The 12,328-nt window shown below is 35.3% G+C and overlaps 1 protein-coding gene across 13 annotated transcripts in view; it reads right to left on the reverse strand.

The window, feature by feature from the left end:
- Window positions 1-12,328, reverse strand: part of RhoGEF2 (Rho guanine nucleotide exchange factor 2) — a 656,727-nt gene that overhangs the window by 199,693 nt on the left and 444,706 nt on the right. For all 13 annotated transcript variants that reach the window (XM_081725662.1, XM_081725656.1, XM_081725658.1 and 10 more), the window contains 2 exons: window positions 10,634-10,860; window positions 5,434-5,856 (listed from right to left, as the gene is read on the reverse strand). In XM_081725662.1, coding sequence (XP_081581788.1) covers window positions 5,434-5,856; window positions 10,634-10,860 — 650 coding nt within the window. The remainder of the gene's footprint in view (window positions 1-5,433; window positions 5,857-10,633; window positions 10,861-12,328) is intronic.

Genomic DNA, 12,328 nt, shown 5'->3' on the forward strand with positions numbered 1-12,328 from the left:
AACAGAAAGAACCTGTAACTAAATGGATAGATAATAAAGAGGAAAAGTATTGTTTTAATAGACGAAATAACTAAGATGAAGAAATATGATGATGAAACAATAAAGATAAAGCAAGATCTAATATAAAGAAAATGTCCGGGAAATATGCACATAAAAGAAAGGAAAAAGAAATAAAAAAAAGACAAGTAGAACATTATGAGCAAGAAGACAACAATATTCAAGAACTGGAAAGAGTAATAAGAAAGATGGAAGTTGGATGAGCGCCTCTGTACACCGTGGATCACACAAGAAAGACTGTAACGTCATTTCTTCTGCTACGTTACATTCCCTGATTCTAAATGTATATATTGAATATTTATACAGTTCACGAAATTATCATGAATCACATAACACAGTTATTCACTTTTGAATATAAAGTTCATTCAAGGAATGTTCAGTACCTCATGTAAATAAATACACGTGGTGATTGTTTGATTTTATTGGTTAGAGAGCCTTAGAACACCCATGCGGCAGAGGAAAATAGTCCTTGCTTATAAGGCTCATTACCAGAATTCCTTAGAATTAGACAACACTTTATCTAAGAACTAAATTTAATTAATGCAATAAAAGAGAATACGCATGCATTGAAAGTGGTTTTGACCCAACTTTAGCGCGAATCACAGTCAACAATATGGTCACATGCGGGGAATAAGTAAAACATCGACAGGGTACAAGCACGTGCTTCTCGAAAGAAGAGCTGACCGATAGCCAATTATCCGGTGACTGGCGGAGCAATACAATTCTGCAATGTTTACATCAGGATCAGAAGGTTCGTTGAATGAACTTTATATATACATATTCACTTTCAACATATATCGTGTTTGTCATATTAAAATATTATACATTCATTCTTTACAAGGTGGTTCTTCGTTCTATTTTTTAGTTACCGTAACAACGACATCAAACAGATAAACAAGTCGTCATAGCAACGAAATTAAGAAATATCTTGATATGATACAGATATTTAAATTATTTCTTTATATTTTTCTTCTTCTTAACTGCTTGTGTCTTTAAAATAGCACTTTTGCCCGTAAATATAAACAATACTTAGAAAGTACATACAAAAATAGACACTATCGTTGTAACATGAAGTACTTAGGTACATTGACAGAGAAAAAAAATACTGCTAAAACTTTTAAATTAATTTGGAAAGAAAAGAAGCTTATAACTTTTTCTTTATATTAGATCTTGCTTTATCTTTGTTGTTTCTTCAACATATTTCTCCATCTTTGTTATTTCCTCTTGATTATTGAACAGGTATATCAAACAAAAGAAAGACAGAGAAAAACAGTTGGAAAGATTACGATAAATATCCGGAATAAGAAGTTTCCACAGAAGAAGCGGACCTTGAAACTGTCTCTGGAAAACCCGCTACACCAAGTAGAAAAGGAAGAATTTAGTACGATATACTAGTATTCTGACAATGTATTCTTTTCTTCATTTATTTCTCAATGTTCAACATGCATACAGTAAAATTACATTTCATTCTGAGATCTGAATCTTACAAAGTAATAAAATATAAAACATAAAAAAGAGATTATACGGGCGATTTCGAATGCTCGTATTACATGCTTGAGATATTTCAATCAACTTGCTACACAAACTGTACAAGTTGAGTTGAGTTGATTGTGGGTTTAACGTCCCGTTCAGCACCGAGGCTATATGAGACGTGACCTACTGATTAACGTAGAATCCGAACCACATGAGCTCGCGCCGGGAATCGAACCCGGGTCTCCCACGCCAAAGGCGCATACGCTAACCGCTTAGCCAAAACTGTACAAGTAATTGTAAACTGAATTATATCAATGTTTTCTTCGTTTATTATTATCCTATATTGAGTAGTTCCGATCATTAACTCCTATCAGGAATTAAGTATTCCCGATAAGAGTTCGTATTTCCATTTTTAGTATAAAAGGCAAAAACAATGTCATTTAATAAGAAAAGAACTTTTTTTTTATGAAGGCTCAAGGCTGGATCAACACTGTGCATGGATTTTATTGGAATACTTATGCTTCTTCCATACTATCAATTCAACGATGATTTCTTAAAAGCTCAATACTATTTGTTGCATTTTGTTTAGCATAAAGAAAGAGACTGCTGGACACACTCAAATTAAAATAAATATCATACTTTTGCATATGCCTTTCATAGTTTCTTGCAAGGATATAATGATGGCTTTTGTTTTGTAAGTAAGGTGTAAGCCTAAAATTACTTAATCTACTTAATATTCTGTACCTGGGACCGTTACAAAGGCGTAAGCCTCAAAAACACCACCACCATGACAAGATGCTTCAATGCTACTGTTATAGAAATGAAGGTAGAGCTTAAAAATGAAATGAAATCTGTAAGTTTAACGTCCCACGGTTATGCCGGTTAGGCTAAAGGAGACGGTGATAATGAGAAATGAGTGAAACGGTGGAATGAAGAAAGTGGGAGGAAACGGGAGAACCCCGAGAAAACCCACGCATACGGTGTTTGTCCACCACAAAGTCCACACGGCGCGAGCTGGGATCGAACCAGGGACCCCAAGCACCGGAACGGTAGAGCTTAAATACTGTAATATTTAGTGCTATAAAGACACATATATTTTATCAATTTAGTATTGGTAATTTTAGTATTTTGTAGAAATGAACTGCTTGATATCAAAGTGTATGTTTTATATTCGAGTTTAATATTCTTCTTTCTTTCTTTTCTTTTTTCTTTTTTTTAATTGAACATTTAGGAAATATAGTGTAGTGAATTCGTTTATGTAGGGAACTTTAAAAAAATGCTTTTCGTGTAATTTTTTAAAAATGAATCTGGAAACGGTTTGCTTTTGTAGATCGATGAATAAGACTAGACAAACGCTAAGTTCACTGGATTCACTACTTATCCAGTACGACTTAATGAGGATAGATGGTGACAGTGTTATTTTTATAAGATAGGTTGAGTTTAGAATTAGCATTCGGATTCGGCTGTTTATTTCTGAACGGTAAAGATGTTAATTTGTTAGTTACGGGTGATTACATTAGATACCGAATTGAATGAAACTAGGAAGTTTTTAGTTTATATACCACGGCAGATATAGTATTGACACGTGGAAAAGTATTACCTGTGGTGTTTTAAATTTAAAATTATGAAGTGTGTAGAAGAATGTTAGGTTGAGAGAAATTAGCATAAGCAATTAGGAAGTTTTTAGTTTATTATAATTTGTTGCATTTACAGTTTTATATGATACGGAAATTATACGAAGGAGACAAACAACACAATTTACGTATGTAGACATAATTTACTTATCCTATAAAAAATATCACTCTCAATTACCATCGATCCTCATTTTAAGTCGCACTGGATAAGTAATAAATCCAATGGACTTCGCGTCTAGTTACATTCATCAATTTACAAAAACAAACAGTTTCCAAATTCATGAGAAAAAAATCTACATCAACAGTAGGATAGTAAATAAATAATAATAAAAAAAAAAAAAATCGCTACACTACATTAACATTACATTTCTTAACTGTTCAATAAAAAACTGAACTCAAATATAAAACATACTTCTAGTTAAGCAATCGGTTGAAAAAATAAATAAAATAGGTAAAATACAAAAAAAATGAAATCTTTAAGTTTTACGTCCCACGGTTATGCCGGTTAGGCTAAAGGAGACGGTGATGATGAGAGATGAGTGAAATGGTGGAATGAAGAAAGTGGGAGGAAACGGGAGAACCCCGAGAAAACCCACGAGCACGGTGTTTGTCCACCACAAAGTTCACTTGGCGGAGGCTGGGATCGAACCCGGGACCCCAAGCACCAGAGGTGAACGCTCTACCACTGAGCCACCGCGCCCCCCTAGGTAAAATACACAACACTATAATATTATAATATTTAAGATCTACCTTCATGCCATTCAAGCATGCCGTCATAATTTACAAAACACGAAACAGTGCTATATCCTTTTCATGGAAGATATGCAGATATTATCACCATTTTCTGAAGATATGACTAGAACACTAGTCTACAAAGGGCATACTTTCAGGCAGAGGCGGATCCAGGACGGACTTCTAGGAGGGGGCTGTGGGTTGTAATACTGTTACTTAGAGCTACTTTTAAGAGCTCTGGGATGGGTTTTATTTATATACCGATCGCCCCCCTTGGACCCGCCCCTGCTTTCAGGTTGGATTCTCTATCTTTCGAGATTGATTCGGAATTTTGAGGTCAGATGAAGATTAATTGAACAAAGCAATAATGGACTGTGGGCCAGGAAAGCCAGATATAACGTTCGGACGAGGAGAAGGCGCTCATCTAGCCAATTAGAATTTTTCATACGCTCCATTGTTTGACCTATTGGTATTAATTTAATAATAGTAATAATAAACTTGCTCAAATCACTATTGACTAGCCTACTCATCGGCTCATATTACACTAAATGAATACATACGAAGAACAAATCGTATGATCAAATGGTAAATAAAGAAGACATTTTTTCTCACACTACATCCTCTCTATAGGTGTGAATTCAATGAAAATACAAGACTTAATTGAGAAATGAATGCGAATCCCGTACTTACCACGCTGGTGCATTACCTTCTACGCTACGAAGTCACACGCTTCTTCATTTTTGAGGCTCATGGAGTTTATCATAACTCCTATTGTGTTTGGACAATTCATTATTGATATATGAATCCTTAGATTTTATTATATGATAAATGGAGGAAACAGCTGTTTTTTCTCTATTTTTCTTACACCATACCCTCGATTGGTATGAATTCCTAGATTTTTAACTTTCTAACTTAACTGTCATCGCTGTTAGTTAATCCAGACACTAGTGGGTTGTTCAAGCATAGTTTATATGGTCGAACTGACTGAGCGCTGATCTCAAGAAGAAAGTATGCAGCTGGTCAGGCTGTGGATTGGTACCGTAGAAATCAACGCATCGGTAGTAAGCAGAACAACCGAATTCTATGTCCGGACTGTCGTTCACTTTTCACTCTCAATTTTATATGTCAGTATATGAGACTCTCTATAGAGAAAAATGTTAAGTTCTTGTGATGAAACTCGTGTTATAATAACAGCAAATCACATAGCGAAACACTACACAATTTGGTATGACAAAATATACAATGTACCAGAAATAAAACACAAAAATAGAAAGAATACCGATACTTACATACAGCTTACATTGCCAAATAAAAGAAATGTGAGGAGCACTTTTCACTATATTACACTTAAAGAAACACACACTGATATATTCATTTTGCAAACAAACCAACGACAAGCAATGAACACATCGTACGTTGAACAAATTAATTACTTTGAATTGTGATGTTGAATAATCACTTATGAAATATTTTATATATAAATACATACTTATCATTATATATTCACTTCACTTGCACTGACACACTGATAGCTTACCCTAAATTCGTTTGCTACGGGATGTTCCAGTTTTTCAAATGCTGATTTGTCCAACTTCTTTTGAATATCTATTAGTCTTTGGCGATCCTCAGCTTCTTTCACTGCTTGATTCACATAATTTAAAATTTCTTTACTTCTGTCCAAAGCTCGCTGCACACTATTATATTCATCAGTGTTCTTAGGCGTACACTTTGCTAAATTCTCGAACAACAATGGATATTTTGTAAGTCTCAACATGCCTGTTGGAATGATATCCTTCAACTGAAGTCTTCTACACATTGGATTTCCTTCCGCATCGTTGAGGAAGTTATTTAATTTTTGGTCCTTTCTTCGTCTCTCTTTTAACGATTCTAGTGCAATTTGTTGACGAGCACAGAATGTGGCTGCAGCCTTTTGAAACACTTCCCCAGCAGCGCCATCAAACTGAAAAGAAACGCCTATTAATCGCAGCATTCTTTCTTATACATGAAACATTATATACAAGCAAGAGATAACGACAATATTTGCGTTGAAAATATGGCATAAGAATTCTTATCCAGTGAAAACTTATTACATCAAAGGTAATATAAGAGGAGGAATTACGCCTTTATATCTTCACTATTTTGGTGAAAATACAGGAAAAGACTTCTGCACTTTTGTCTCACGTAAAATTTAATATTTGTTCATGTTATTATGTACTTACGTTCATTTTTAGCATTTTTTCATAAGAAAATTGTATAGCTTACTGGTAAAAGGTTAAAACACATATCTAACGGAATGATTTGTAATGACTATTACATTTGTGCATGAAGATGTTCATACACCATAAGAACATATCAAACTATCGTTTAATACTTCCCAGAAATAAGCTGTTAAATATTTTGTTCTAAAAATACCTTCTTGCTCATTCTTTACTAAAGAAAAGAGACTACATGGTTCTTCTTCCACAATCGCCAATAAAAAAGTGCACACACACAACATGTACACTTTGAAAAAAAAATATCTGAATACATGAGCTTGATGATAAATTCTTATGACAAATTACAGATTGGTATTTTACCGATTTCATTAGTTATTCAACAGCTGATGATTGGTATGAATAAGAAAAGCGGTATATAGGAAAATTGGATTAGGAATTACAGGCTTTCCAATGCTAATGAGAAAAAAAAAAAAATCACGACGAAAAAATATAGGAAGTTTTGTGAAGCTCTGAAAAAGGAACACTTCAATTATCCAATAGGTAGAAATAAAAAAAAAAAAAAAAAATCACATGGAAATTACACCAATTGTTAAGAACATACTTTCTACTCTAAATATAACTAAATGGGTAGTTAATTCGTTGAAAAATTTTAGACGAGTTTCTTAAGTGTTTTTGTATGTAGCTCACCAGTACTAAGCTACGACCATAAGGAAAGTGTAAAAAGAATCTGCATCGGAAAATCAGTGTTTGTAAGTATACGTCTCCAAGATCTAAATGAAATGTAAATTAAGTCTAAAATGTAAATATTCTGCAGCTTGCGTTTTTAAGGTAAGATTTGACTATGGTAACATATTCTACAATTATTTGCCTACAATTAGTACAAAAAGCATTGACACACCTAAATAAATTATTTATAAGTCTTTAAAATCACAGCTCCACAGAACTTTTTAATGAATATGACGAAACTAGTTTTTGTTCCATTTTGTAGGTGTATGAATACTTTTTGCGCTAGCTCTATGCTGTTTGGTATAATTATGTTTAGACAATACGCAGGAAAGGACCAAACACAGCAGAGTCTCCATTCAACCACCCTACTGTGAAGACAAAAGGCCCTCCATACCAACCATACCTTATTTCCTTACGTTAGTTTCACAAGTGGAAGTAGAAATGCCACAAAAATATAGGTTTCGTTAAAATATAGGAAATATAGGAGTTTATAGGAAGAGACGCAAATATATAGGAAAAATAGGAAATATAGGAGCATTGGAAAGCCTGGAGAAGAGACGCAAATATATAGGAAAAATAGGAAATATAGGAGCATTGGAAAGCCTGGAATTATATTTCTGAGCCTTCGGCAATCAAACTATCCTTGGAAATGGAGGCGGAAGGAAGCGGCCAAGAACCTTTATGTTAGGTGTCATCCCGACGTTTGTTAAGAAATAACCTCATTCAGGATAGCTGGCTTGAAAATTTTTTTCTACCTTTTGACCAAGTGTTCCCACCGGGAATCGAACCAGGGCCGCACGCACCAAACACGAAAGCGTTAGCAACTACGCTACGCGGGGCTACAAGAAAAAATTGGACAAGAAACAACAAAGTCTCATCGTTAAGACTGTGTAAATAAGATTCGTTTTCGAAGGTAAGAAATTTATGTTTACTTTCAACTATTTTTAATATCTTAAATTTCATAATTTATCTGCTCATGGCTCTGTCGAAGCCAGTAGAGAAAAGAAGTGAGTGGAATTCTTACCAATGAAAATTGTAAATAGAACCCAAAATAGGTGAGTATATGTTCTTCGGATATTTTAACTTAACGTTAAATGTGAATATTAAGTATTAAATATCGACTAAAAGCAGGGAATTCGTGTTACTATTCAGTTTAAAATCTTTTGTCGTCGCGAGTCCTGTCGAAGATTTGAAGTTTAAAATATATAAAACGATAATCATGCCTGTTATCCTGTATGGTTGCAAAACACTGTTGCTTACTCTGAGGGAAGAACATAGACAAAGTATTTGACAAGATCCTGAGACGAATATTCGAACTCAAGAGGAACAGGAATGGGGAATGCTGGAAACTTCATACCGAGGAACTACCTAACTTATACAGTTTACCAAACACTGTTGGGGTCATCAAGTCTAGGAGGCTCAATTGGGCAGGTCATATATCCAGAATGGAAAAAAGTAGGAACGCTTTCAAAATGTTAGCCGGAAGTCAAATCGGAAAATGACCATTAGGAAGACCTAGTCGCAGATGGAACAACAATATTAAGGTGGATCTCACAGAAATAGGAATACAAAGTAGAAACTGGATCCAGTTGGCTAAGGACGTAAGTCAATGGAGAGCTTTGGTGAACGCGGCATTGAACCTCCGGGCTCCATAGAGTCAGTTAGTTAAATTCGAATATCGTTTTCACTAACGTTGGTACAATGTATTTCTCTGTAAATCATATTGATTTACTCGTTCTGAAGTGCTATTGATAAAAATAAAACAAAAAGTGAGTTTAATTTCACAGTGTGAAACTAAGGTAGATCATATCGAACTATTCGTATTCAATACTTAAACTTGAAGTATTACATAACTACTAGTTGCAACAGAGGAATAGCATCTAAGATACAACCTGTTCCTCGGACGCTGAATCCGTATCAAAAAGCCATTACTCACTATATCTTATTGTTCTTGCTCTATCGAGGGATTAATACTGAAACTATGATATTAACTTTTGTCTTATCATTTCTGATTGCAATATAGGAATAAAACTAGAGGTGAAAAACGCCCTCGCGGTAATGAATCAATATAAAAAACTGCTTTTCACTACCTATTTCTGTTTTATCTATTTATTGTGTGATCATTGTAGCTGAAAATCACAAATTTGTAGCACTTCCAGTTTGAAGAAACGAATAAAATTTGAGGCAAACTCATTCTTGGAACGGACAATCTGTCGCGAAAACTGTTTTCTGATCTTTTACAGCTTTTGCTATATTAACCGGAAGTACAAGTAAACTTCAACCACTTCCAGTATTGATACTGTTGCGGGTGGTGGTGGCACGTTCTTTCAATATACTGAATCGATTACAGAAAACCGCTTGGCGTTATGTTAACATTTTTATTCGATGGCGATGAACATTAGTACCGGAAATGGTTAATTTCTACCATTTCCGGTTTGAACACAGGGTTAACAAAGAAGATGGTACCTAATCTTGGGATGATGAATCGATTGTAATTAACCGCTTCTGGATATCTTTTACTGTTTTTTTTTTTCTATGGAAATAAACATTGAAACAGGAAATGATTGATTTCTATTATATCCGGTTTGAATAGAAGATTAACAGAGATGAAGCGTTCTCTTAACGATGCTGAATCGATAGCAGAAAAAATGCTTCTCAATATATTTTACGTTCATGCTCTATGGAAATCAGTATGGAAAGCGGAAGCAATAGTAAATTGGAATCACTTCCGGTTTCAGTAGTATGTGCTGGTCTGCCGCCTAAGTGATGTCCGTGTTCTGGGATTAAGAAAATATCATCATGACAGACTACCTGCCAGAGGGTCAAACTACCACTAGTCAATATTATTCTCATCTAGCTCGGTTACGAGAGAAACTGAAGACCAAACATCGAGGAATGCTAAGCAAAGGGGTGCTACTGTTTGCATGCACCAGCTTATTCAACCAATACGTTCATAGCGTAGCAATGTAGTTGGGATATAAAATCGTCTGTCTCTATATTTACTGGACCTAATACAAAGTGATTTTTGTCTTTTCAGAAATAAAATGCCCTCTCGAAAGACATCATTATTACAGCAGGGATGACGTTATTTCTGAAATAGAAATGTGGTTTCAAGCTTAAAGTGCAGTCTTCTGCAAAAACGGTTTACGCACGGTGAAGGACCGGTGAAGAAAATGTCATGAAGTATTGTGACTACCTAGAGAAGGACTAATGTCATTATGGTGTGAAAGGTATGTAGTTATTTTCTTTCACGAAATTAGACGAATTTTTGAGTCCTCCTCGTATTGGATTGGCATGCACTTTCTCTGGTGACTATACATTACTTACACATAGCCGGAAACACACTAGCTCGCATGACTACAAGCAATTATCGTAGGTTAAGTACTCCTCAATATATGTAAGGAAATACTGTTCTTTTTTCTGCTTAACAATGATTACTCTGATACTCACTCCGTCCAATACCCTTTGATATGCTAATATGGTGTTCTATCTCATTTATTCTTTAGAACTTCTAGTTGAAAAGTATGTTGTCTTTTCCTATTTTATCAGATTTATGACAAGAGTACCCGAAACGTCAATAAAATCAAAACTGCGAGAACTACACAGAATTATCTACGAACTGGCATTAAAAAATGTCTTTAAAATACAAGGATGTACTGTACATGTATTAAGTTTACAACAAAAGAAAAAATAGTTCATTGTGGCAAAAATACTACTAACTTTATTCTAAGAATGCTTCTTAATATGTAAAAGGTAATAATTTACTAATATGAAAGAACTTTTCAATTTTCTTACCATGCTAAGCAACAAATCTCCTATCTCACCCACTAGAGGACTTTCTTGACGTTTGAGTTTCATGGCATTATTAAACCTACTATGAATTTCTAGCATTTCATCCAGATTTGGAAATAGAAGATTAATTTGATCTACTGGAAGAATTTGGTTTTCCAACATTGGCTTACAGAAAACTTGGTCCAAAACTTTTAAATTCCGGACGTGAGAGCGTTCTGTGTGAAAAAGTTCTGAAAAAAAGAAATAAATATATACATATAGAATGACACATAACCAACAGAAAAATAAGCGAATTTATTTAAATAACTATTTAGAACATTTATTTACATGGTTATTTTCGATTAAATGATACGTTAAAAACACTGTAGCGAATTTCACAACGCTTTTCTAAAATTATTAAATATATTTGTATAGAAAATTGCCCACGATAAAACTAATTAACTTTCAATGGCCATCTGGAACGACGTATCGTTGTTATATATACTGTTGGCTACACTGGGGCTTGTACTTGTTAACAGTATCAGTTGAGTAGCATCCGTGGAACGATAAAAGTGACAGCTTTCTGAGATGGGTTTATTTCTGGAGTTTCCGCCGCCCATTACAGCCACTCAGAAATACTAAAATGGTGAGGAAAAAAAAAAAAAAGATTTAATCGTCAATGAAGCTGGTGTGGGTCTTTAATGATGTGTCCAATAGGCCCTTGCAGATATAGTCAGCCAGAAATTATGAGAATATAGCCTCAACCAGCCCAACCCTCCAATACAGTGCGCGCCACAAGGAGAGCTGTGACAGGGCAATTTTCCAACGCATAGAGGTTTGGTCATACGACACAGTATCTCAAGAAACACAGTTTCCAACAGAAGCATTTCACATTGCATGCGCGTAAAACTGCGTTTAGACACCGCTCCACAGAGCGCCACATCCAGAATTCACAAACGCCAGAAAACTACGAAACACCTCGGAAGGGCCTAGTGCAAATGCATGTGAACCCTGGATGAGGGGTGGTTCTACCTAAATGAGACCAAGAGAGTTCGGTCCATTCAGACCACGAAAGCTATCCTGATATTTTGTGCTGTAGTGCAAGGAAACGTTTTCCAAGGGATCTCTGGTGGTGGCAGGATAATGCAGTTGGAGGACGCTGTCACTCGTCAAAGTTTTCTTCAACATTATTAATGCAGTTTACTTCCAGAAGAACGTCATTGATACATTCATCACCTGTATAGTGAAGAGATCATAAATATGGATCCACAGAGATAAGGCCTCGAGATATACCGCTCTATCATCACAGGCACTCTACTCAAGGAAGATGGAAGAAATGTGAATTCAGAAGATCCTATTTACATCCATCCCTGTGAAATCCCTGGACGCCTCACCAATGGAATAATGTGGGCCTGGACGACTCAAACAAGCGCCATTCCCGTACCTTGCAGGATCTTCAGGAAGTTGCCAAAGATGTATGGCGAAACAATCCCCTTATATTTTTTACCCCGGAAGGAGTTTGCTACAGTGCCAACTACGCTGTTGAGTGATCGCTTAGCTCGTGCCCATCACATCAAACACAACCGCTGGTGGAGAAAGAGTACTCACTAACCCGACTACTCTTTTAACTTCTGTATATTAATATCACTGGAGTTTCTCTGTTCTGTATAGCCATTCATTGTTGGTCTACGCTTACAATAAGTTTCTTCTTTTGTGTGA

The sequence above is a fragment of the Thermobia domestica genome, chromosome 9 (genome assembly GCF_964235325.1).
Source record: "Thermobia domestica chromosome 9, izTheDome1.hap1.1, whole genome shotgun sequence".
Classification (NCBI taxonomy): Eukaryota; Metazoa; Arthropoda; class Insecta; order Zygentoma; family Lepismatidae; genus Thermobia; species Thermobia domestica.